Source organism: Sinocyclocheilus anshuiensis, unplaced genomic scaffold (genome assembly GCF_001515605.1).
Source record: "Sinocyclocheilus anshuiensis isolate Anshui unplaced genomic scaffold, SAMN03320099.WGS_v1.1 scaffold207, whole genome shotgun sequence".
NCBI classification, from domain to species: Eukaryota; Metazoa; Chordata; class Actinopteri; order Cypriniformes; family Cyprinidae; genus Sinocyclocheilus; species Sinocyclocheilus anshuiensis.
In genome coordinates this window covers 640,407-667,766 of record NW_015551045.1, presented here as the reverse complement: position 1 = coordinate 667,766, position 27,360 = coordinate 640,407, and the positions used below count along the sequence as shown (strand labels likewise).

Below are 27,360 nucleotides of genomic sequence, written 5' to 3'. Positions count from 1 at the left end.
GTGCGCGTGGCGAAACACGCACGCCAACTGTCATTGGCTTGTTTAGTTAACACTCGAAGGTGATTGGGCTCTCGGGTGAGATCCCAATTCGTCAGTCACGACTGACGTAACGTCTCCGTTCCCTCCTTCAGGGAACGAGGGTTACACAAGTAACCTAGATGTTTTACAGCGCTCATAAAACACCTCCACTCAGTTTGGAGAGATTATCTGTGCGTTTAGCAGCCCAAATAAATCCACTCCGGTTCTCCATCGAGGGTTTTCAGCTGCCGCAGTGATTTTGCTCTGGATTTCATGGCTTTAATTGTGTAGTTGTGTAAGTTCACTGGGTTTCGGTTGTGTTGTTGTTCTCTTTTGGTCCGGTTTGTTATTGAAAAAAAGACACCAAAGTAGGTGCGAGAGCGATTCGAAAGCATAAGGAGCCGTCTGCTCTGCTCTCTATAGTTCTCATGAATGTCACACAGCGATCGACCTGCACAGTGCAAACAGCCAAAACCTGGATATTTTAGGCAATATTAAAATCCTGGCTGGGACGTGTCCTGTATGAACGGTACATATGGCCACCCTATGTCAATCCCACAATCCCCTGTGTGAGCCATATAGACAGAATTGAAGATGCAAACACACAAGGTCAGGGTGTGAATGCTGTGACAGTGTGTGTTATATCGTGGCATTGTGGTTGTTGCCCTGCTCTCGCTCTGTTGTGTTCACTCCATCATGGATGACAACAGCCCCGACTTTCTCTCTCTTTCTCAGTGTCTGTGATCTCAGCCAGCACGTCTCTCTTTCACTCTTCCTTCTATACTCCCTCTGCTCCACTTTCTTGGCAAGATCCGACGTTCCCACAGCTCAGCCACATCTCTCTCTCTCCCTGTCTGTCTCTCTCTCTCTTGGTTTCAATCTCTCTTTTTGGCAAAACCCGCCTCACATGATCCACGCATACATGCTCATATCATCCTCACATCTTTTATACTCTGATATACAAGCTGACTTGTTAGCATACTTTGCATACTTCAGCCTGTAAACAATCATCCCAGAACCCCATTATTTCACGATGCGCCTGATTTGTAGTTTCTGAAATCTTTTTTTTCATTATGAGATTATGAATCTCTCACATGAAAAGTGAGACAAACTTACATACTTACAAAGTTAACATTTATTAATTGTGTGTGTTAAGGCGTTCAGATCTCTAACACTCAGTATGAACCCTAAGTAGAACTTTGATAAATAATTTGTCGTATAACAGACATGAATCATGTGTTTTGATGAGTACAGGTCTGTTACTTTTTTAAAACAATCAGATGTGAAATTTTCAGTTGATAAAACAAGCAGGAAAAAAACCCCTAGACACTAAAAACACCCTAGCAACTGCATAGCAACATGCTGGAAAAAAAAAACACTCAGACCATATAACAATGTCACATTTCCTTCAGAAAGTGTTGTTTAGCAAAATTCTATGATCAAATTTTGGATTTGGACATACAGTACTGTTCAAATGTTTTATTTAATGTTACAACGGATTTCTATTTGAGATAAATGCTGTTCTTTTGAATTTTATATTCATCAAAGAATCCTGAAAAAAATGTATCATGGAATCAAACAAATAAATAAATAACGATAAAAATAATAAATGTTTCTTGAGCAGCAAATCAGCATATTAGAATGATTTCTGAAGAATCTGAAGACTGGAGTGACACTGAAGACCGGAGTAATGATGCTGAAAAATCAGCTTCACAGGAATAAATTGCATTTTAAAAGATATAAAAAAAATACAAATTTTATTTTCAAATTGTAATAACATTTCACAACATTTCTGTTTTTACTGTATTTTTGATCAAACAAATGCAGCATTGGGGAGCATAAGAGACTTCCTTTAAAAAAAAAAAAAGAAATAAAGTCAAGCTGTGACGAGCTGTCAAACTCCAAAATTAATATTAAAGCACCATAAAAATAGTCTCTACAGATTAAGTACATTTTTTATGGCTTAGAAGACTTAATATAGAGAAACTCATGTGGATGGCTTTTTATGGCATCTGTCGCCATTTACTTTCATTGTGTGAAAAAGTGCAGCTTGAATCCCTAATATATCTGCTCATAGATGGATCCGCTGATAGACGCGGCTTTCAAACGCTCCCGTGTGTATCTGTGTAAGCGCTTGGTGAAGAGCGTGAAGCAGTGATCATTGTAGCCAATCACAGACAGATCTGTTGAGCGCGTGAACACAGTGGCCAATCAGAGGTGTTTAAGAATCCACACAACAGCGCTCAAAACCTTCCTGAGGTCAGCAAACCCTCTTTTCCTGTGTCCTTCGCTCTCTGGTGGCCGCCGAGAGTCACTACACCCTTCAACACTCGGATTTGATCCGAATCACCACTGTGAAACTATTTTCACTCTAAACACACTACAGTAAATAGTGTACTGCATCCATAAATGCCAGCATTTGCATCAGTGTAAATATAGTTGGAAGTTTTAGACTCCAGTTTGGGCGACGGCGCTAAAATCACAGAGCACATACACACACGGACAGATGTGTGTGTGTGTGTTATCGCTCTCTTTTCGGGCTCAGTTCTGCATGGATAGTAAATGGATTAGATTACGATAAAGTGTGTGTGTGTGTGCGCCTTTGATGTGTGTTCACAGTAAATGTATAGATTAGACGTTGGCCGTTATCCTCTGAGAGCGGCAGACTGCGTCTATCCGTGCCAGCTGCTTGGTTACATCTCTCTAATCAGACGAGAAGAGGACAACATGAAAGAGATGGGCAGCACGCCAACTTTCTCTCTGTCTGTTTTTCTCTCTCTTTTTATTTTTTTTTCCCTATCCAGTTTTTCATTTCTCAGCCATACCGTGTGTCCACGTTTCTTTTGCGTTAAAGCTGCTGTTGTGAACGTCTCTATTCCCCCTCCCCGCTCTATTTCTTGCCGTCTTTCTGTGCTGTGCCGGGTGTGTAGTTGGCACGGAGTGGGCACAGACGGGCACACAGATGGGCAGCGGACGATGCAGGGCAGATCCCTACACACCTGCTCCTCTTTGGCATGACCCAGGCCAGACAAACTCACACAAACACACACACACACACACACACACACACACACATGCGTAAACAGAAACGTAGAGAATCTACATTTGTGTGCCTTAAAGGGACAGTTCACCTGAAAATAAAACTCAATAATCATTTGCTGCCTTAAATTAAGTTGAATCAAAATGGCTTTACAAGTCATTTCAACTTAAATTATCAGTTGAGTTGAATCTCATATCACTTCAAAAATGAAGCTGAAATTGGATAAATTATTTTGGTTATTTTGATCATATATATATATATAATTAAGCATTTTATGAAAAACGTACAATTTTACCGTGGCAACTAACTGGAAAAAAACAAGTTTGAGGTGAAGGTCTGTGTACTTTAGCGTCCATTCTTTTTTCATTTTTTAAACCATGACGAAAAAAAAAAGTTGTATTTTTAAATGCTATGTTGAAAACCAAACTTGAATTTAGAACCATACACACAAAATGCTGCCCGAAAAAGTAAAATATTGACTTCTTTTCAGATTTTTGTTTATGACTTTTAGCACCTTTAATAAACATTTTCAAAATGCACAAATTATTATAAAATGTACATTTTACAAGTTTTCTTTGGCCAAATTAGAAATAATTCTCCCGATAGAGCCATCTCTGGAACAATGCAGAGACCTAATCCTACATTACTTTAAAATATGATTTTAAAATGGACATCGCAGAATCCTGGGAACTTTATCGTCATGAAATTATATATTGGGGTATAATTGGGGTACATCTCTTTTGACATATTTTTGCCCTGTCCATTGTTATGGTTATCACTATCATTGCAATGATAGTGACATTTGAATGTAAATGTCACTCCTGGAACTTTGCAGCGTGTGAGTGGTCACTGGTCCTCTTAGTAGCATAATGGAAAACAAAACGTTTTCAATTTCCGAATGGGTTATAGCCAAGAATGCACACAAGATTATAATCATTGAAAAGCGTCACTCATTTCAGTTTATTGCGATCTCCAAAAGTTCCATTATAATCAATGAAGCTCTACATTGTGCAATGAATTTCTTATTTACATCATGTTACACTATTTTGTTTGTTATAATGAGAGACTCCCGAGCGTGCAGCACTGAACAAAACTGGTGTTTTGAGCGGTGAATGGATTCTAACATAAAGGCCACTGCTTGGCCATTGCGCTCAAGAAATCAACAGAAATGTCTGTGATTGATCAGTGCTACAGAAAATAGAAACCTTTGAAGCTCTCCAGAGTTCAAACACAAATGCACATTGGAGCACTTGGAAAATAGGCTTCAACTGAGGTGCTCTTTCTTTCATTTTGTTCCCTCTAGCACTCCCGTAGAACTGGCCCCGGAATACATTTAAATGCAAAGAAATATGTAATGAGTTTTTCGTACATGTTTTTAGGCATGAAAAATGATCAAGATAATAAAAATATCTAAGCCAAAGTTTTCCATAAAGCAACAGGTTACCGGTAGCCACGTCAGTAGTGCAAGAGGGCACTTTAGCGTCTATAGAGACGGTAAAAAAGAAACTAAATTTAGCTGAACTAAAAAAAAAAACAAGCTTTATATACTTTTTATGATTTTTTTTTATGAAATACGAATTTTGAATAATGAAAATTAGTTTGTGTCTGCTAATTCTATTCATCAGTGTTTAACCCATTAAGGAAAAACGCATTTTCCGTATTTCATTTCTGGGTTAATAAAACGAAAAATTAATGGATGCAAAAGTACACGGACTAAAGTACTACAGTACTAAAATGACTAAAATTGAAATTAAATAAAAAATAAATTAAAGGCAAATAGAAATATTAACAAATACTAATAAAATTGACAAATGCATATAACAGTTACAAAAAACTTGAAAACTCACAAGAAACACACACACACAATAACACTACTTTTAATTTGTTATTCTGCAACAATGATAAGGAAGTTTGTATATTTTTATTATATACTAAAGCTAAAATTAAGATAAAAATTACTGATTTTTTTTTTTTTAAGCTTAAACAAATATTAGCAAATACTAATAAAATTGACAAAAGCATATAACAAAGTTGCAAAAACCTAAACTAAAATTTAAATGAAAACTGACAATAAACACACACACACACATATATGAATAAATATTAAAAGATACTAAAATAACACTACTTTTAATTTGTTATTCTGCAACAATGATAAGGAAGCTTGTATATTTTTATTATATACTAAAGCTAAAATTAAGATAAAAAATTACAGATTTTATTTTTCTTAAGCTTAAACAATATAACACAACATGTTTTCTGGTGACCAGCTGTCAAGCTCCAAAAATGACATAAAAGCACCGTAAAAATCATCTCTACAGCTCATGTGGTATATTATAGGTCAAGATTAAGTTAATTTTTATGGCTTAGAAAGCGTAATATAGTAAAACTCATGTAGGTGGCTTTTAATCGTCATTTACGTTCAATTTGTGAAAAAGTGCAGCTTGAACACTGTACTAAACGTCTCTTTTTGAGATCCATGGAAGAAAGAAAGTCATACGGGTTTGGAATGAGGGTGAATAAACAATGACCAAGTTTTTGGGTAAACCCCCTTTTTAAATTATCCTCTAGTATGGATATGCATATTGTAATCATGTACATGATGTTTAATATGCAATGTGTGCGGCCAGCGATTGCATCAACAGCACGCACACACTCACCCAAACGCATACTAATGCACATACACGTTCACAGACATATCAGCCAGAGGAAACACAAATCCATGCCCAGTTTCCCACCGTAATACCCATGTGCATATGCACACGCATACATGCAAACTCCAATCACACCTGCCACATTACACGTTCACATTTCATATGCGCCCCCCGCGAGCGTCCGCATACATATTAATCTATAAACATACGTCCGGGGGGGTCCGGGCCAGGTATAGACCCCTTTTAAAAGCACAAGCTGCCTGATTTCACTCGCTGCAGGGGCTGCTGGGAAACGCAGGGCTGAGGGGGCGCGGGCACAGGATGGAGTGTGCTTTCATAAGATAGGAAATGAATAAATAAGTGCTGGTGGAGGGGGGCAAATACTCAAATAAAGTCCAATAAAAGAGCTCAGAGAACATCTGTGTGGGATCGCCGTGGGGATTAGGAGGGTTTGGAACATTTTAAGCGCATTATGGATTAAAAAAAAAGGTCAGAATGTTTAGCAACATACCGATAAACCTCTTAAGCAAAACCCAATTGGAAAAGCTGTGCTGCCTCTTCATTCTGCACCGTACTGTGTGTGTGAGTGTGTACCTAAGGTGTGGAGGCGTGCATTGGGGTTTTGTTTTGTTTTGTTTTTTCAGGGAAATGCATTGTACATTTTCATGCAGTATACATTTTCCATGTGTTTGTCATCATAAGCCATGACGTTTGAATCCAGGGGATCTAACATGCCTCTCCAACTAAAACACACACACACAGAGAAGTAATGTTTTCTCTTTAGGGCAATGATACATTTGGGTCGATTTCATTTGAAGTTAGTATAATTCAAAATGACCCTTTCTAGTTTCTTATTTTACTTTCCACATGCACAATCTTTCAAAAGTTTGAGATCGGTAAAGAAGTTGAAAGAAGTCTCTTATGCTCACCAAGGCTGCATTTATTTAATTAAAAATACAGTAAAAACAGTAATATTCTGAAATATTATTACAATAAAAAAAAAAATGTACATTTTTTTCAAAATATGATTTATTCCTGTGATCAAAGCTGAATTTTCAGCATCATTACTCCAGTCTTCAGTGTCACATGATCCTTCAGAAATCATTATAATATGCTGATTTGCTGTTCAAGAAACATTTCTAATTATCACTGTTGTGACGCTTAATATGTACATGGACACTTGATCAAATTTTTTAGGATTCTTTGATGAATAGAAATAAAAATAAAAAAACAGCATTAAAAAAATGTATTGTGATGCCATGAAGATCTTTAGTGTGTTTCTATTAGGTGTTTTGTGTGGTTATTGAGTGGTTAATCCATCATAAACTATAATTAATCTTATCGCTTAGTAAAAGTCACATCACAAATGGTGCAGGACAAGTTTGTGCCAAAGTTGAGTGTTCAGGATTTGGAGTTTTTTCAGCTCACTGACACAAAGTATGATTAATAAAGTGAAGAATGCCTTAGTGAAAACCTTTCAGAGATCCTATAGGTCAAGCCTAGTTTAGTTTACATATACAAAGATAAAACAAACCAAAATCGTGATTATAATAACAAATATGCCTTTGCTCTACCAAGCACAGTAATTTATGAATATTTGCATGCTAAATTAGTCATTAGATGGCTCCTTTTAGGAAATGGGTGTGTGAATGATCAACACTTGCTGTTTAGGGATGGTAATAGTTTTAAATACCCTGTCAAACAATGGTTTTTCATTTGAAACTTACTCAAGAAGTGTTCTACCATTGTAAAGACACTTTTGTCATATTAAAAACACTGCCACTGTGTGTGTGCATGTGTGTCGCCCAGCATCTTTGGCATGGTGTGTTCAGGGGTCCTTTGAGTGTGTGTGCCGGTGAAACTTACTCAAGAAGTTGTCTACCATTGTAAAGACACTTTTGTCATGTTAAAAACACTGCCTGTGTGTGTGTGTGTGTGTGTCACCCAGTATCTTTGGCATGGTGTGTTCAGGGGTCCTTTGACTGTGTGTGCCGGGAAGATAAGGATTAGCATGAACATTGTTGGATGCAGTAGCTGCGTGTGTGTGTGTGTGTGGTTGCATGCTGATAACGGTGATGATTGGACTCCATAGGCTGGAGTCTGTGCTCTAATAATGGACAGTCTCTCCTTTGTGTGTTTGAGTTTTGATGATCTGGCCCCCTGCTCATCTGTGCTTTGTCTGTGGCCAATAGAGTGGCCTCACTCATTCACTCGTGTCCAGTTCTTCATAGTGAGCTTCACTAATGTGCCATGTAATTGGATTGGAGGTCATCCGAGATGTCTCCTTAAGCTGCGCTTCATACATACACACCACCAGAGGGCGCTAATCAATACGAATTGTAGCTATTTTGAATTCACAGAATCCATTGGTAGCCCGGTTATTAAAATGAACTAAATGGAATAGTGAGTCTGAGTAGAATTCTATTTACAGTCTAGAATGCAATAAAATGTGATCAATAACAGCCTGCACATGGCTACCAGATTGCAATTTGAAGAATGTGTTCACGAAAACAAGTTACTTGAAAATAAAATGTAAAATGTTGTGAAAAAATTATTAAATAAAAAATATTTTAAAATGTACTTTTATTTCATCTAGAGCATTTCTAATTTTTGTTTAACTTGATGTACTACTACTACTAATAATAATAATAATATATTTTAAATAATTAAAAACTATTAAAAACAAAATTTTAAAATGAAAATGGAAAATAAAAATAAAAACTAATTAAAAATATGAATAAAAACTATAATATATCTCAATCACACTTAAATAACACTGGGTGATACCATTGAACCATTAATTTATTTATGTCATTGTGGTTATTTGTTTGTTTGTTTGTTTTTTTCTTTCATTTATTCTGATTTATATATTTATTTATACATGCCAGATTTTTAGGTGGACTGAGGTAAAAGGCCCCCTTAAATCATTAAAAAATATGTTAGCATCACTACATCATGGTATCACTAAAGTTAGTCTCAGCCTCAGACGTCACGCCTACGAACCGTTGGCTGAACGTCTGATGCATACGGCACACAAAATTGGAAACACTTCGGGAGCTTTGAAGGCATCATCGGATTGGTTGAATTATACAGGATTTCCGGGAGACGTGCGTGTCGCGTTCTTTAACGTTCTGCTGGGAAACAAATATGCCGTGACGCCAAACCCCCTCATGTTAGAAGAAAGCTGTCGTGTTTACAACTGTGACAATGAGCGCTTATCAGGATCAGCTAAACAATTGCTTTTCAAATGTATGTGAAATATTTGAAGTTTGCGGCATAGAATCTTTAAAATACGTCCAAGAGTTTTACACACGATCTGTTATTGTGGGGACATTTCCACGCCCCTAAACATGACGCAGCACAAAACGAAAGTGATTGGTTGCTTTACCTGTCAGTCATATGGCCTCTTGGGCGGTCCTTGCCATTCAAAGCGGCCAAGGTTCCCAGACCTTCTGCCGTCAGTCTGAAGGACTGGCTACGCGAGACTACACTATAGTCGTTTTTGTATACTAATATGATATGTTACACTTAAAATGAGAATGCATTTAACTAAAGCCTTTACGTCCAGTTGAGTTGAATAAAGCACATTTACTTACAAGCTCACAGTATCAGCTACATGTGCTTCTGCGAAACAAAATGTGGCGGCAGTCGATACCCCCCCCCACATTAGCAATTTAACACAAGTAGCTGAAAATAACCTTCATTTGTGGGGCTTTTAGCGTATAGCGCGTTGGTGGAGAGGTTTTCTCTCTTTGAGAGGAGTGCGTCTGTGTGTGGGTGCTTTTGTAAGCTAGCTGGAATGCTCTGGTACCGCCAATGCTAAGATGGCTGCCAAGCGTTAAGATGGCTGCCAGGATTCCATACAACAGCAGCAGCAAGCGAACGAGGGGGTGCGAGAGAGAGAAAAGAAGGAAAGAGGGGGCTATCGTGTTCATTTTCCTTCAAAATGTATAGTGTAGGTTTTTAAAACCACATTCTGTTGATGCACATAATTAGCGGTGCATGCTAAGGCCAAACAGCCCTACTGCTAAATTTCGAGGCAAATCTAGAGACCAGAATATCATAGAAGTGTGGACTGTTTTGACTTGGGCTAGTAAGCGAATATCCAGAACCCTCCTAGCAACTAGCAAACATGCTAAAAAACACTAAGTATGATTGGCTAAAGAGGTGAAACATTCATAAATACTCACAGCAGACTGAACGGAAAGGCCAAAGTAACTAAGTGACTTTCCTCTTAAGGTCTATAGTTAATCAAAACCTCAGTGCATATAGAAAAAAAGGGTTAGTGAGTCTCGGCCAATTCAAACAGCCGCAGGGGTCTGGTCTCGCTCCAAGATCGCTATACTTTCTAAGATAAAAAGCCTACAGAGACATTGTCCAAACAACTCGATGGCTGCGCACCAGCCTTTGTCTACATCTTATGAGCTATACAGCAGAGTTGGGTTTCACCAGGCTGCTCTCGGATGTATATTTTGCAGATTTATAGATTTTAGATTAGCAGCGCAACTTCAAGCCTAAAATGGACAACGGTGACATAAAACCACAAAGCTGTGTTTTTTCATTGGACCCAACTGACCAAGTCCAGTTGTGTTTTTTAACACACCTATGGTCTACATTGCCAGACTAAAGATCTTGTTTCATGGTCGAAAGACTGTTTTGTGGTTTTATGTGTAGATATTGATATTGTTATAAATAAAATAATATAATATAATTGTTGTTTATCAACCTAGGCAGAATTTGATTCTGAAATCCATGTAATTCGAGGTGTTATTCAAGTCTGTTTTGTTTAATACTTAAGGCTACACATTTGTTCACTAACCAACCCAAAGTATGAACAATAGTAATGGTAATCTGTTATCAAATCTACAATAGCATTAAAAAATGATTTTTTAATTTGATCAAAAGGGACATTTATAATGTTGCGAAAGATTTCTATTTCAAATAAATGCTGTTCTTTTGAACTTTCGATACACCAAAGAATCCTGAAAAACTGTATCACAGTTTCATAACTGTTTTTAACATGATAATTTCTTGAGCAGCAAATCAGAATATTATAATAATTTCTGAAGAATCAAATGACACTGAAGACTGGAGTAATGATATTGAAAATTCAGCTTTGCATTGCAGGAATGAATTACATTTTAAAATATATGAAAACAGTTATTTAATTTGTGATAATATTTCACAATATTACTGTTTTTACTTTTTTTTCAAATAAATGCAGCTTTGGTAAGCATAAGAGACGACTTTCAAAAACATAAAAAAAATCCTTTTGAATGATAATGTATAACAAGTCAAATACCAACTAATAACAAGACCATCAGATTTCAGATATGAAGATCCAAATTTTGCCTGAGTATCATGTAAATGATCCAGAACCGGAGCACATTTTGCATGTCTCATTTCCAGCTGTGTCGTCTCAGCGCTGCATTGAATATGTGCTGGCAGAGAATATATAGAATGTTCTACATCTGCTAATTGATTCAGGCACCTTTGGACTGAACCCAGCCATCCAATTTTTAATCTGCTCTCTTTTTTCCCCCTCCTGTCTTTCTCTCTCTCTCTTTCTTTCTGTCGGCTTTGCAGAATCTGGACAATCGGATAACTCCAACCAACAAGGAGAAGCAGACATCAAGCCTCCGCCCAATGGTGGGTCAAGCAAAACGAAAATCGCACACACTCTCACAAACAACTACACACTCAAAGGTTCCAAAAGGATTTACAGCCTAATGCCATTCAGCCCAGAAATTAAAGTCTTCATTTACTCAAATTCATTTTAATTTAAAATAAAGGTGGCTGGAGGAACCAAAAAGAAGTTCTTGGTTCCCCAAAGAACTGTTCAGTTAGATTCTTAAAAGAACAACACTATAAAAATTCAACTTCCATTTTGTCAGACAAACTCTGTTTTAGAAATATCTCCATATAACATTTTTAGTTTGCTAAGCTTAAAATGCTAGCTTATTGAACTTGGATCCATAAGTAAAAAGCATCAGCTTTGATTTTGTAGAACTTTTTACATTGTGTTTTTTGAAAGTACAGTCCAACTTTAAATCGCTACAATATTCTTTTTTCCATAAAGACCTCAAGTTTTTGAGTTGTGAATTTTAAAGTGCGTTTTTTTGTTTTGTTTTGTTTTCATAGAGTGAAGAACATTTAACCATCTAAAGAACCTTTTTCCACTGCAAAGAACTTTTTTTTTTCCCCAATGGAAAGGATCTTTATGATACCACAGTGGAAATAAAGAACCTTTAATTTTAAGAGTGTTCAAATCTTTCCAGACTCCAGAGTAAATATTGATTAATTTTGTTGAAAATTGTTTTAATTTACGAAAAACCTTAAAATTAACAATTCAAAATAAAGGTTCTTTATTGGCTTCTATTGGTTTCATGAAGAACCTTAAAAAACCATGGAACCTTTTCATTCTACAAAAGGTTCTTCAAATTATTGAAATGTTCTTCACACTAAGAAAAGAAAGGTTCTTTTACAAACTTTTAACTGAAAGCTTCTTTGGGTCCCACTTTATATTTTTGTACACATTGGTACATAGTATCTACAGCTGTAATGTTTGTGTAACTACACATATGTAACAACCCACTGAATGGTATGTGTAAATACAAATGTGTAACAGGACATTGGTAACAACACTTTTTGGTAATGAAAGTACAAATGTGTAACAGGACTAACAGCACTTTTTGGTAAAGAAAGTGTTACACTTTATATTACGTAAACAATTCCTATGGATTTATGGACACAGCAGCGGCCAGTAGGTTAGGCTTTACATATAAATTGTGGTTGGTGTCCAGATTGTTACACTTTATATTAAGTGGACAGTTCCTGAGGAGTTACCATGTAAGTACAGTGGTGCACCAACTTCACCAACTTGAGATCCAACTCCTCCCGCTTTACATATCCCTAAACCTACCCATTTCCTCCCCCTGGATCCCATTTCCAAATGTGCATTAATTCATCCCACTCACAAAAAACAGATTTAGTATTCATCAAAATTAATTAAAACCGTGAAATGCAAACTCAGAATATGAGGCAAACCTGCAATAATTAAATGTTAAATAACATAAATGTATTTAATTCAATTAAATTCAATTCAAGTTTATTTGTATAGCACTTTTCACATACAAATAAGCAACAAGCAACTTTACAGCAAATTAAGTTTCTACAATGTTTAGTGGTAGCTTATCAGTGGTGACTAATGTACATATGGCAGAAATGTACAGAAAAATCAATTAAAGGCATAATCAAAACAGACGATGAACACCATTAACAGTAATTATGTGATGATCGGATGGTGGGAGGTCAGTGATGAAATCGATAGATAGATGAGACCATGGTCGTTGAGGAATCGGTAATGGCTTGAGTAGACCTGAAGGTAATTCCCTTGGGGTTTTTGACTGGGCGCAGATCTGACAGGACTTGACGTAGTTAGTGATGTCTCGTGCCATGTTACTCCACCAGAAAGAGTTCTGTATGAGTTGGAGAGTTCGAGAGATGCCAGGATGACCGGAGCTGAGTGACGTGTGAACCCATTGCATAACTCGGAGTCACAAAGTTTGGGGTACATAATGCTTTCCTGGGGGTGTGTTTGTGGACGTGGGGTCTTGTTGTTGTGCTCCTCTAAGTTCTTCCATGATATCCCAGGAGACTGGAGCTAGGATGATCGAACTGGGTAGAATGGGACTGGTGATGTGATGCTGTGTGGGGAGGTCATATTGTGTGGCTTTTACCTTGCTGAATACATCAGATAGATCTTTATAACAATGGGGGATGTTAACTTCCTTGTGTGTCTCAGGTAGCGTATGATTAAAACGGTGACGTTTTGCTTTACTCCAAAAGAGTTTATTAGGTCAGTAAACGCATGTCCTAATGCATCATTTGTATTTTCAACGTGAATGTTAAAATCTCCAACAATTAGCGCTTTATCAACAGTAACCAATAGGTCTGAGAGGAAATCTGCAAATTCTTTTAGGAAATCTGTATACGGCCCTGGTGGTCTATACACAGTAGCCAGAGCAAGAGATACGATAGATTTCTTTTGCATATCTGACAGTGTAACATTAAGCAGAAGTATTTTGAATGAGTTAAACCTGTATCCTGTCTTCTGAGTAACATTGAGAATATCACTATATATTGTTGCAACACCGCCACCACGACCAGTCTGATGGGGCTCATGCTTATAACAGTAGCTTGGTGGAGTAGACTCATTTAGACCAATATAATTATTTGGTTTTAGCCAGGTTTCAGTCAAGCAGAGTACATCAAAACTATTATCTGTGATCATGTGTGTAGTTACAGAAATATTACAGCTCTAGATACTATGTACCAATGTGTACTTACACTGTGGTTACATACTACGTACACATCTAGTTACTATGTAAATACACAGGTATTAGGGCCACTTAATATAAAGTGGGACCAAAAATTGAACTTTTGGAACCCTCTTTTGGAACTTTCTATTTTGGATATGTTCTTTATTGCCATTATGATTCCATGAAGAGCCTTTCCATTGCACAAAAAGTTTTTATAGTGGAAAAAGGTTCTTTAGGTGATGTTCTTCACACTAAAAAAATGGTTCTTTTAAGAACTGTTCACTGAACTGTAGAACTAAAAATGGTTCTTCTGCACTGCAAAGTCATTATTCGTACTTTCTAAAAGCTTCTTCTACAAGCTTCTTTCTTTGCTGAACCTTAAATTCTGCAAAAACTATTGAAGCACCCTTATTGTTTAAGAAGCAGTCCACTTAAATCCTCTAACCTCAATAGAATTGCATCTGAAGTTGTCATTAAAGGCTGCGAGCAAGTAAGCTCTGGTTAGCAGTGGTGGAAATGGCGTGATGAAATCCCAGCGCTACACAATCAACCCATCAGCCACCATTTTCCACTCCGCCTGCCAGTCAGCAGATGGATCTGTGGGTGAGCAGCGCTCTCCTTGGACCTCCATATGCACAAATGCAGCCCGATTGACACCGTAAGCCGTTTTATTTACGATAATAAGGTCACATGCACGCCCGACTCTCACACAAACACGGAGCGTGCGCGAAAGCGATTTCCATCCGAGTTTATTATAGTAAAGTGTTGCTAGGCCAGCTGTCACGGAGAATGGCGAAACGCTCATAAATCACTCCGTGATTGGCTGATGGGAACCACATGGCTGCGGCGCTGGTGACACTGAGCTCATGCGCCGGCCTCGCTGCGGTTAACCAGCACACATACATACACACATGCTGCCCTCAGCCAGCACTACACATGGGTGTGGAAGCATGGCTCATTCACCCTTTTTGCCCCCACACACAAAAGTACATATTGAAAGCCCATATGCACAGCGAAAGCAAATACGTTTGTATATTTGTATGCAGCGTCACACACACACACACACACACACACTTAAGTATGACATAAAGCATTTTTAGTGTCCTCATTAAGTTTTAGCTGGGATTGGAGTGCTGGGTTGGAGTTAACCATAAGTACAGGGTAGCCTGTTATTCCTTCGAGACGGAGAACATATGCCAACCGATGACTGTAATTATATGCTCCCGGCCCTTTTATGACAATTGAGCCCAGTTTATTTTGTGTGTGCGTGTGTTTGACAGGTGCAGATGAGTAAATATCGGGATTTTTTTTTCCAGTATAATTTGTCGGTGTAGTGTGTTTTCATTTCTGGCCTCTCTTTTTTTCCTCTCCAGGGCACTTGAGTTTCCAGGACTGCTTCGTGACATCAGGCGTATGGAACGTGGCGGAGTTGGTCCGTGTGACACAGAGTAAGTCACATGAGCAGCGTCTTTCTGATCAACAGCCGAAAAGATCAACATTTTTTTGGAACTAAAAAGGCTTTTATTATTATTATAAATCCTAAAAATTATAACAGTAATACAAATAAAAAGCCCAAAAAACCTAGAAATAAAACAATATATATATAAATATTGCTGAATTTTCAGCATTATTACTCCAGTCTTCAGTGTCACATGATCCTTCAGAAATCATTCTATAATATGCTGATTTGCTGCTCAAGAAACATTTCTGATTGTTATCAATGTTGATTGCTTCATACTGTTGTGGAAACCATTATACATTTTGTTTCAGGATTCTTTGATGAATAGAAAGTTCAAAAGAACAGCATTTATTTGAAATAAAAATCCTTTGTAACATTATAAATGTCTTTGCTGTCACTTTTGATCAATTCAATGCATCCTTGCTGAATAAAGGTATTACTACTTTATATATAAAACACACTTCTTTTCTTCCAAAAAAAAAAATATATATTTTTTTTTTTTTTAAAGTAAGAGAATAATAATTAAAAAGACTTTTATGAACTTGTGTTATTGGAGAACCTTCAATGATTTCTATTATGCTTAAATCTGACATGAAGAAAAGTTTTATTATGTTGTCATGAGAACAAAAATGGATGATGGGATTGATTAATCTGACTTCTCTCTGTCTGCATCTAATTCAGCACCAGTTGCCACAGCAACCGGACCCAACTTCTCTCTGGCCGACCTTGACAGTCCAGGATATTACAACATCAACCTGGGTCGCCGTTCCATTACGTCCACGCCATCGACCAGGTACACACACACACACACATACAGCCAGCTCACTTTCCTTTCATTCTATGCCAGGATTTATTTTTACATTTTTGATGCAAATGAAAGTGGGCTTTTTTCTCAAATATAAATATAAAATAATAAAATATTATTGACATAATTCTGGTAAATTTCATGATTTCTTATCATTCTTTAGAAAGCGAAATGAAACAATAATAATGTCAAAATATGTACTACGTTTTTATTTTCTTTTATTATTTAATTTTCTTTTATTTCACATTTTTACTCAATTTTTCTATGGACCCACTAGCAATCTTTTCCATCCCCAGATTGAAAACCCCTACTCTCAAGACTTTTTTTTTGTTTTTGTTTTTTTGGCTGTTGTTTCCTACAGTTCATTTTCAGGGGTATTTCTTTTTCTTTTCTTTTTTCATTTTATGAGTATTCATTTTAAAAGTCTTACTTTTATGTCAAAAGTATTTCAATTACTAAATAAAATGATATTAATAATAAAATGTATTTAATACATTTGCATATGCATAATTCGATTTTTCAATACTAATAAACTCTTGCATGTCTTAAACAGCTTTACAAATCAATCTAGTCTCTAGTTTAGTAGTTTAATGCATGTTGGTAGCACTCACACGTTCTTGCCTTCCTCTTTGTCTGTATATATTTCTGTCTATCTTTTATCCTACCCTTTTGCTTTCCTCTTTGTATATATTTCTGTCTATCTTTTTCCTGCCCTTTTCTCTGCCTCTCACCTGTTTGATTGCTGTCCTTTTTGTCTCTTTACCTCTCTCCTCCTGTCCCTTCTCTCTCTCTCGCCTTGTCGTCATGTTTCAAACGCTGCAGGACTGAGATGGAGTTTTATGCCAGTCTCCCGCGGAGGTACTCCACACTTCCTGTAGTCTGATTCACTTCAAGCTCTGCTGTCTTACTCTGCTGTCTTTGCTCATCTAATGTCTCATTCTGCTAAGATAACATGTGCTCTTGAAACAATGATGATTTTGACTGTTTTAAAGCAAGTTTCTATTGTAATGCTTTATAGAGTAATAATTATTATAAGTATTTAAAGGAATAGTTTAGACGAAAATGAAAATTTGCTGAAAATGTACTCAGGCCATCCAAGATGTAGATGAGTTGGTTTATTGGAACAGATTTGGAGAAATTGAGCATTACATCACATGTTCACCAATGGATGCACTGCAGTGAATGGGTGCCGTCAGAATGAGAGTCCAAACAGCTGATAAAAACATCACAATAATCCACAAGTAATCCACACCACTCCAGTCCATCAGTTAACATCTTGTGAAGAGAAACGCTGCATGTTTGTAAGAAACAAATCCATCAAGACATTTTTAGCTTTAAACCATTGTTTCCGGGTAAAATACAAGTGCTCTATCCATAATATATTGCTTTCTCAAGGGAAAGAGTCGTATTGTCTGAATCAGGAGAGAAATATGCACAGATCAAGCACCGTTTACAAGCAAAAACAGTCCAAACCAGTTTTACACCAATATATCAGTGGATTTTGATGTGAGAGGACAACAGGAGATGGACTTTTTTTAAGTGTTATTATGGATTATGGACTGATATTTTGGTCAGAAGTGACAATGATGGATTTGTTTCCTACAAACACGCAGCTTCTCACTTCACAACATGTTAACTGATGGTCTGGAGTCATGTGGATTACTTAACTCAGTCCTGATTGTTTTACGCTGCCCACATACTGTTTTTCAGATGTAGGAAACTTTTTTGCGTCAACAGGTTGAAAATGTACTTGTTGAGTTATGCCATATGACACTCTCGTTTATTCTCTTACCAGGTCTCTTTTGATGAACTGCTCCTCTTGCGCGCTCAGTCGGTCGTCCAGTGACATCTGACTCCTGCAGACGCAGAGCAGCGAGAGGAACACGCTCAGGTAAACCGCCGCGCGGACGCTGTCCATGGTGCTGAATGCTTTGGCGTCAGTAAGGTAAAACTGAGAATTTAAAACACAAAATCCTTTTTATAACTATTTTCTGTTTTAGCGATTACAGCGTTGAAAGTTTTTCTCGGCGCTTGTGCTCTTGTTGCCGCTTTCTATTGCTTCACTGGGTTGCTGGGAAACTTTCTCTATTTATACGATCTTCCTGCTACCTGATGTATTCACGTAACGTCACTGCATCCGTATTCAGTAGGCTGTTTTTTTAAGAACCAGCTGGGAGTCGGTTTGAGTCAGAGATGATATCGCTTTGACATCCGTGCAGTTTAAATCCGCTGTTTGTCCGCTAAGAGAATTTATTTAATTTAGTTATTGGTATGCAATTGTTTGAAATGACTGTGGTTGAATGTAATCATGCATCTTGTCCTCTTTACTTAATGAAAAGAACACTGTTTCATTTAAGTACATAATCTTAAAAAAAAAGGTTCCAATGGTCTTTATTCAAGGGATGAAAGGTTTGATGTAAGATTCTTCATGAATCTAAATGCCAATTAGGACCTTTTTAAAGATCATTTTCAAGAGTGTAAAGTGAATTTAGGTAAATTGAGCAACCTTGTGACATTACGATGCCCAAAAAGGGTAACAAATGACCTGTAAGATCATGAAGTACAATATGTCTTTATATTCTTTTCTCTCTCTTTAAAACGGCATAACTCCATAAGTGTGTCGTTCATGTATTTAAAAGTCAGTCTTGGCATTTTCTCTGTTTGTTGTTGTATCAAAAGTTCTGTGAACCTTTAGCAACAGTGAGCACAATAGCTAAAGAGTCGACAACAGTAAATGCGTGCTGTAAAAACATGAGCATCAATGAAAGATTTTTTTTAATGAAAGGTTTTATGAATCACCTCTGTGAGTGGGCAGTCAATTCCACTGATGTCTAGAAGGTTACACACCTCTAATTGGCAATGGCAGTTCACCAATATATTCACCATATAATTATCTATAAAAATATAAAAGCCCTTGCCCACATATATATTCACACATAGAATATTATATATGTCCAGGTGTCACATTGGTTTGTGACCATATTTCATCAGGTGCCATTCTCCTATATACATCTGACCTATATCTCATCTGTCAATGCTCTTCAGAATAAAAATGGATCAATTTTCATCCAACACTGCCTTGTTCTGACCTTTGTATGCCAAGATTAACTTGAAACGTGTCAAATGTTTTGTGTTTGACAACACTGTTTTTTGTCTTTGAATTGTGATGCAGTATGTGAGTATTTGGCATCTTAAATGAATGGACAGAATGTTTCTGCAAAAAGTGCTGTGATGAAATGACAGCATAGTTATCCAACATCACAAGTTTAGATATTTAAATGTGATGTCAAAAGAAAAACATTTTACAGACTACATCTCAAATGTTATAGTTTCTCTGAATCTGTTATCTCTTAAATTGACAACGTAATTCTTTTATTAAAAGTAGTTTTGCCTTTTGTCCGTTTTTTTTTTATTTTAAATCTCTTTTGAAATAAGTACCTGACAAATATGAACTGAAGGATCAAGCATAGCTAATAATTACATTAAAAAAAAAATTAATCTCACAGTTCATTTTTAAAGTATTCTAAGAATTCTCTTAATTCTTACTCATTATTTCACTCTGGATTTTTTTCCCATAACGTCCTGAGCAGACCATGACAGGATGAAGACAGATCTTCGACAATGTCGTACATTCTGATTAGGTGCGGTCAGATGTCTGACATTTTCACCACCTCAGTGTGTCTCATTTCTCTCCTCTGGGGGAGTCACTCATCTTCTCAGCAGCTCGTAATTAAAGCTCCGCTCTTCTCATGCCAAAGCTCACATTCTTGTGAAAACGGAAGAGCAGGAGCCATTAAAGGGAAGGTACAAATGTATTTATTTAAGTGTGAACATATAAGGGGCTCATCCATACCAGATCATCAATACATCTACCACTAGTCCATAGGGAATTCATCTTTACATAGACAAGAGTTCATGTTAATCAGTTCTGTCACCTTAAAGAAACAGAGAAAAATTGCAGAAAATTTACTCACCCTCAGGCCAAATTTTTCATCAGAACAAATTTGGAGAAAAATAGCATTACTTCATTCACTCACCGATGGATCCTCTGCAATGAATGGGTGCCATCAGAATAAGCGTCCAAACCACTGATAACAACATTGCAGTAATCTACAAGTAATCCTTATGACTCCAGTTAACAAGCTATTTGTAAGAAACAAATCCATTTTTAAGGTGTTTTTAACATATTTAATATTGATTTCTCCAGTGAAAAATTCACTGCAGAGGATCCATTGGTGAACAAGTGCTGTAAAGATACATTTCTCCAAAACTGCTCTGATGAAGAAACAAACTCATCTACATCTTGGATGGCCTGAGGGTGAGAAAATATTCAGAAAATGTTTGGGTGAACTGTTCCTTTGAAACATTCCCATTTTGAGGTCAAGAAAATCAGTCAAGAAAAGTTCAAATCTTTAAATGCAAATTAAAAAATCTTTTAATATTTCATCATTACTATTTGGGAATTTTCAGCTGTTTCTCAGTACACAACATGCAAACCTTCTAGCTGTCACATTAAGTAAAATCCCCCCTAACCTTCTCTCTTCTTTTCTCTTTCAGCTCCAACAAGCGTAAATCCATTGATGACAGTGAGATGGAGAGCCCGGTGGACGATGTCTTCTATTCGGGCCGTTCTCCTGCCCCGGGAGCGTCCCAGCCCAGCGGCTGGCCCAATGATGTTGATGCAGGTACAGCCGCTTTACCCAGCAGCCCTCTGGCTCTTCACACACTCTGCTTGACCTCCACTCATCTAGACCACTGCTGTTGAAAAAAATATTTGTTTATATTGTGCTGCACCAATCAAAATCTACATAGAGTAGTCAGAGTTAGCGCCATACTTGTGCTGACAAAGAGACTTTGAGGGATAGACGTTTAATGTTAAACATGCTGCATGATTGTCCCTCAAAGGCTTGTTTTTTGTTTTCGTCAAATGAAATATGTCGTCTACTCTGACTAACCTCTGAACCTATAATCAGATCCAATTGGGACTCATGTTTGAGTTGTTTATGCACTGAATAAGTGGACACAAGGGCTGTGTGAAGGGCCAGACTTTTCCTTCATTTTATCCATCAACCCATTAATCTCTCTCTTTTGCTCCCTCTCTCTCTTTCTTCTCCTCTGTGCTTGCCCACCATCTTCTCATACCTCAGTAGACTGCAAGAATAAATAAGACGGGGACAAACATTGAATAGTCTTGCGATTGGATAGCTAGAATCATGTGCATGTTAATTGATCTGTTAGTTGGGCTTGTTTGGGGCTCAGCTGACTAAAAATCTTAAAAGCACTTGAAATCACTCTTAATTCATGCGTGCATGTGATGATCTTCACAGAATTAGGGCTAAAGAACTATTTTATATGTAATGTTGTATAGTTTATACTGAAATGTTATTTATAAAAGGCCGTAAGCACTAAAGAATACAAGTTTGATTAGGCATTTTCTTCATTTCTTGTGTAGATTGTACTGATATTTATGGCTATTGAAGAGTTTATCAACTCAAAACAGAGACGAAAGAGAAGAAAATGAAATTCTTTGTAAAATTTCGACACATTTTGTCAGATCTAGTTTTTTTTATTATTGCATTTTACCATATAAACTAGACAGTTTTACCATATCAACATACTTTTTTGAGTAGTTCTACCTTAAATCATCGCCTTTCCTCATTATAGTGCTGCTTTTTAATAAAGACCTTTATTTGTATTATTCTGTACTGATTTCTTTTGTTGTTGTTTTTTCCTTCTTGTTTTGACTGTCCATAAGAAAAATTTACTATGGTAACCATATTGTCTGCCAAAATATCATGGGATTGGACTTAATTCAATTGGTGCAAGAAGCTTTTTTGATGACAGTGAAAATTGACCTCATGACTGTAGTCGTTTTTTTTTTGTTTTTTTTGTGGAAGCTATGGTTACTATGGTATCTTTTTTTTTTGTAAGTGTGAAAAGGCAGCTTTATTGTTTTGTTGCATAGGCAGAATGTGGTGATGAAATTCATTGAGCAGTGCTGCTGTCACATGTAACTGTATCCTCACACCAGACACTTAAACATGCACCATTCCCTCAATAAATCAAAGCAGCAAATAGTTAAAAATTTTCATGTGCTCACACCACAAAATCAAAACTCTGACATATTAGATTTGATACCCAAAATGCATTGGCTGCACCCCATTTTGCATACTTGTTGTGGACAAAATTATCGGAGAAATCTTCACAAAATGCATACCTATCTTTCACAAATGCATACTTCATAAATTCACTTGATATATACCATCTAGTATGCGAATTGAAATTCGCTTTTAGAGTGCATACTATTTAAAATTAATAGTATGTAAATTCACACTCCTTTTTAGCCTGCATACTACTTAATATAAATAGTATGCATATTGACACTCCTTTTTAGCTTGCATACTACTTAATATAGATAGTATGCGTATTGACACTCATTTTTAGCTTGCATATTAGTTAATATGGATGGTATACAAATTGTGACACTTGTTAGCTTGCATACTACTTAGTATGGATAGTGTGTGAATTGTGACACTCATTATCTTGCATACTACTTAATACGGATGCAAATTGACTAATTTTGTTTAGCTTACATGCTACTTAGTATGCAAATTGACACTTATTTTGTCTCGCATACTACTTAGTATGGATAGTATGTGTATTGACAATCATTTTTACTTGTATACTACTTAGTATGCAAATTGACACCAATTTTTAGCTTGCATACTAAGTATGCATAGTATGTGAATTTTAACACTTGTTTTTCGCTTGCGTAGTACTTAGTATGGATAGTATTGAATTGACACTCATTTTTCACTTACATATTACTTAATATGGATGGTATGCCAGTTGTGACACACTCATTTGTTTTATTGCATAGTACTTAGTATGGATAGTATGTGAATTGTGACGCAGCCAATGCTCATTTGATATTCTGCCCCAGCCCTGATAATTTAGCTGCTGATTGGATGGTTTGTGGGATGTGTGTGTCATTCACCTCTACTGTTTTGTTGCACTTAGTATGGGTTGATTCTGGGAGATTCTGACCTCATGCATATGATGTTTTCTTAAGTGTAAATAGTGATTATGTATTTATAATGATTTAACAATCATCCCAAATTTTCCCATCTCTCCAATTTACCTCAATCTCTCCCCCTCTTTGTCATTGTTAACTCTATTCTTTTCCCCTGTTTGGGTTTTTCAGTGCAACACCATTTGGCCAGTATGCAGGAGAGGAAGATAAAACACGAAACCGATGGCGTGCAGTTTCCGTACCATGGTTAGACCACATTACCCTCATATTATAATGCACACACGTGTATTGAAATGTGTCTCTTATCTCTGTCTCTCTGCTGCATCACACATCTCAGCTCTTCTCTCTGATTTGCTGTTTTTTTCCGGTGCTCGGAGGTGGCGGGTGTTTTGAGGCCTGTGAATGTGCTTTCATTTTGTTTTGTGTGTCAGAAGTCTCTCCGTACATCCATTGTTTGTGTTAGATTCTGATATAGGATCCCTGTGGACCGAAGCAGAAGTCCAAATCCTGATTTCCACAGCATTCCCAAAACATAAACACTTACAGACATGGCTATTGTGTTGCGTACAGCAGCGGGCCTTTCCCGATATTTACTCAGTGTTTTTGTTGGTTTCTTCTTCATGCAGGATTTATTGTAATTAGTGTGTGCATAAAGGGCTTAACATGCTATAAGCAATATCTCAGCTGTTTATTCAGCACGCCTGTGAGATTTCAAACCAGTATATGCTGTAACGTCTGAAATATACTCAATGCAAGGATGCAAATGCAAGCACAAGCTCAATTTCACGCCTCATTGCGTTCCACAAATTGTTAGAACGCAATTCATAGCATGACACCGCAGATACATCTCTTACAGTCAGTTTTTTTTTTAGCTCAGCTATTGTCAGGCCAGCGCAACGGTTTAAGAGAAGCAAGCAAGTTAGTTTAACTGTTGACATGATCTTTTTTTTTTATTTTAATTTACTTTCCTAATAGACTTTCCTAGTCTTTTTGTACAAAATTTGTCAGTGCACAGTATTCCTAAGAAATAAAGGAGTAATAAAATGAAGTATTATGTATATATATTTGAATATAATATGTACTGTATATTTTGTATGCATTAATTTTATAATATTATTTAAACATTATTTTATTATTACTATATATTATTACTATTACTATACTATTAATGTCTTGTTATATATTACTTATTATAATTATTATACATTATAAACATACATTATTTATATATTATTACATTATTTTATAAAAAATAATATAATTAATTATATATATATATATATATATATATATATATATATATATATTCTGTAATATAATATATTTAAAATATACATATTACATAAAACATATAATGTAAATATATTATATTAATGTAATGTAACATTAATATATTAATATTAATGTTACATTATAATATAATATATAATATTACTGAATATATATATATATATATATATTCTGTAATATAATATATTTAGAATATACATATTGCATAAAATATCATTTATTATTTATTATATTTATGCATTTATTATTTGTCAAAATGTTGTTGTTGTTAGTAGTATAAAATATGTGTATTTAATTTACATATTATTATATTCTACAATATATTCTATATTATTATTAGTATAATTGTCATATTATATTACTATCATATATTTATTATATATTTTTATGTAATATATTTTATATACATTAATTTTATATTTTAAAATGATCATTATATGATATTTATATTTTACGCATTTATTATTTATTATATTTATGCAATTGTTCAATGTGATTTTTAATGAAATTATTATTATTATTATTATTATTGTCATGCAGAAACAAGACAATGTTTCACTATCCAATTATTTACCACTGGTAAATGAATAAAGACCTGCTTACGTTTTGTTATCTCGCTGCATATCCTGTTTCACTCTGAAATCCATCAGACCGGGCGTTTCACATTGACTTTAATGGCACAGACATTTGAAGGTAACTCAAACTCACCCCCTCGAGTACGCAAAAATAGATTATGCAGGAATAGCGACAGTAATGTAAGAATGCATGCTGTGTGTGTACAACGACAACTTGTGTACTTGCATAGGGTACGTTTCAGGCCCGAGGGTCCACCTACATCTAATCACATTCACTGCCGCCCACGTCATGATCAACACACAGTCGCACAGATCTTAATCTAGGGAAACATGGGTAAATCCCACCAAAAAAACGCCAGCATGCTCAGGTGCTCCTGATGTCATGGGAATACACAACGAACACACACACATATTTACACCCACCCCACCCCTGAACACTTGAAACACACACACACACACACACACACAGTCTGTGGCAAAGGTGATTCACTACCTGAATGAGGCTCTGGCAACGCTGCAAGGTGACGGTGTCATTTATCAATAAATCTGGTGTCGCCCGGCGTACACCAGCAGCCTGTGAACCCACTCGCCTTTCATTCATACGCCCCGATCGCTTTCTCTCGCCCTGGGCCGACACTAATATCATCCCCTCCTATCTTTCATTCTCCTGCACTCTCTTTCACCTTGTTAGACTGTGGCACTTTGTTTGTAAACATCTGTTTGTGACGGTTTTGTTGACGTTGAGAGGGTCAGACAGTGAATGGGGTTCCCACAGGCATGGAAACCCATGGAAAAATGACTGAAATTAATAAAAAAATTGATTGATTAAAGTAATGAAAGTTTCCATTGTAATGATAACTTATTTAAAATAAATATATTTCTTTGGCAAGCAGTTAGTCTTTTCGAATGTAAAATGACTAAAATTATTTTTAAAAATTGATTGATTAAAGTAAAAAAATATATATATATATATATATATATATATATATATAGTCTATAGGCAAGCAGTTAGTCTTTTTGAGTGCAAAATGACTGAAATTATAATTTTTTTAAAAGATTGATTCAAGTAATGAAATTTTCCATTTAATTATAACATAATTGGCAGGGAATTGGACTTTTTGAATGTAAAAAGACTGTGAAATTATTTTGGGAAAATTGATTGACCACATCAGTCATAGAAATGTGTATTTTTTAATATATCTTGTTTTTTTAAAATGCTCGAAAATATTTAATTGGCAAGTAATTTATTTTTAGAGCAAAATTAATTAAAAGTATTTTTTAACAGTCAGTCAATTGAAAAGGCTTTTACTTATTTAATTAGCAAGTAATTGGTCTTTTTTAGTGTAAAATGAATGTAAAAATATTTTTAAAGATCAATCACCTGAAAAAAGCCATGATTTTTGTAGTGAATATACAATGATTAAATTCTTATTAAAATCTGTTTAATTGGCATCAATCAAGTGAAAAAGTTCACAAGGAGAAAGGCTTGGGAACTCGAGTGTATTATTACTGTAATTTCATGGTAGAAGTGATTTGTACTTGGATTTGTGGCTTTCTGTGTGTCTTGTAGAGGTGGGACTTTCTGATGGTTGGACAGTGAATGTGTGTCTTTTCAAGAGAGTGTGTGTAGTGTGAGGAGGTGTTATATACTGTATAGCGTTTTTTGACAGGTCAAGGTTTGTTTGGCGGCCAGCTTGTTAGTGTGGCGAGACTGGAAGGTCACAGGAGCGTTTGATTGGCTGCCAGTCTGCCTGAGCTTCGGGACACAGAGAAATAACACATAACCCATGATTTTACCACACACACACACACACACACACACACAGGCATAAAATAGTGGGTATTTTATTGCATGCAAAGTCATGGAAACTGTCAGCTGCAACTCCGAAGGTGTCTGTTTGGTGGTGATTTTCAGCACCTTGCAGAGATGCATATGTTTTGATGTAGCCACAACCTCACTTATCTTATTATATTAAGAATATAAATTATTATATTAAAATTAATATTAAAACATTAAGCCCTTTTTGTTTGTTACTGTACACATTTAAATTTTGTCTTCTTTACAAGAAACCACTTGAACCGTTTGTTTAACTCTCCCACAATAACTCTACAGATACCATAGTAATGATTTATCTTGCGGTTTGTTTATTTAAAACAAAACTAAT

General features: G+C 36.1%; 1 protein-coding gene across 16 annotated transcripts in view; it reads left to right on the top strand.

Annotated features, from left to right (window-relative positions):
* The window catches only part of nfixb (nuclear factor I/Xb), a 172,783-nt gene that overhangs the window by 127,973 nt on the left and 17,450 nt on the right, over window positions 1-27,360 (top strand). For 11 of the 16 annotated variants that reach the window (XM_016451334.1, XM_016451333.1, XM_016451340.1 and 8 more), the window contains 6 exons: window positions 11,299-11,361; window positions 15,407-15,481; window positions 16,174-16,285; window positions 17,120-17,155; window positions 20,855-20,982; window positions 23,502-23,576. In XM_016451334.1, the coding sequence (XP_016306820.1) occupies window positions 11,299-11,361; window positions 15,407-15,481; window positions 16,174-16,285; window positions 17,120-17,155; window positions 20,855-20,982; window positions 23,502-23,576 (489 nt within the window). The remainder of the gene's footprint in view (window positions 1-11,298; window positions 11,362-15,406; window positions 15,482-16,173; window positions 16,286-17,119; window positions 17,156-20,854; window positions 20,983-23,501; window positions 23,577-27,360) is intronic. The other 5 variants (XM_016451342.1, XM_016451344.1, XM_016451343.1 and 2 more) reach the window with 2 other exon arrangements.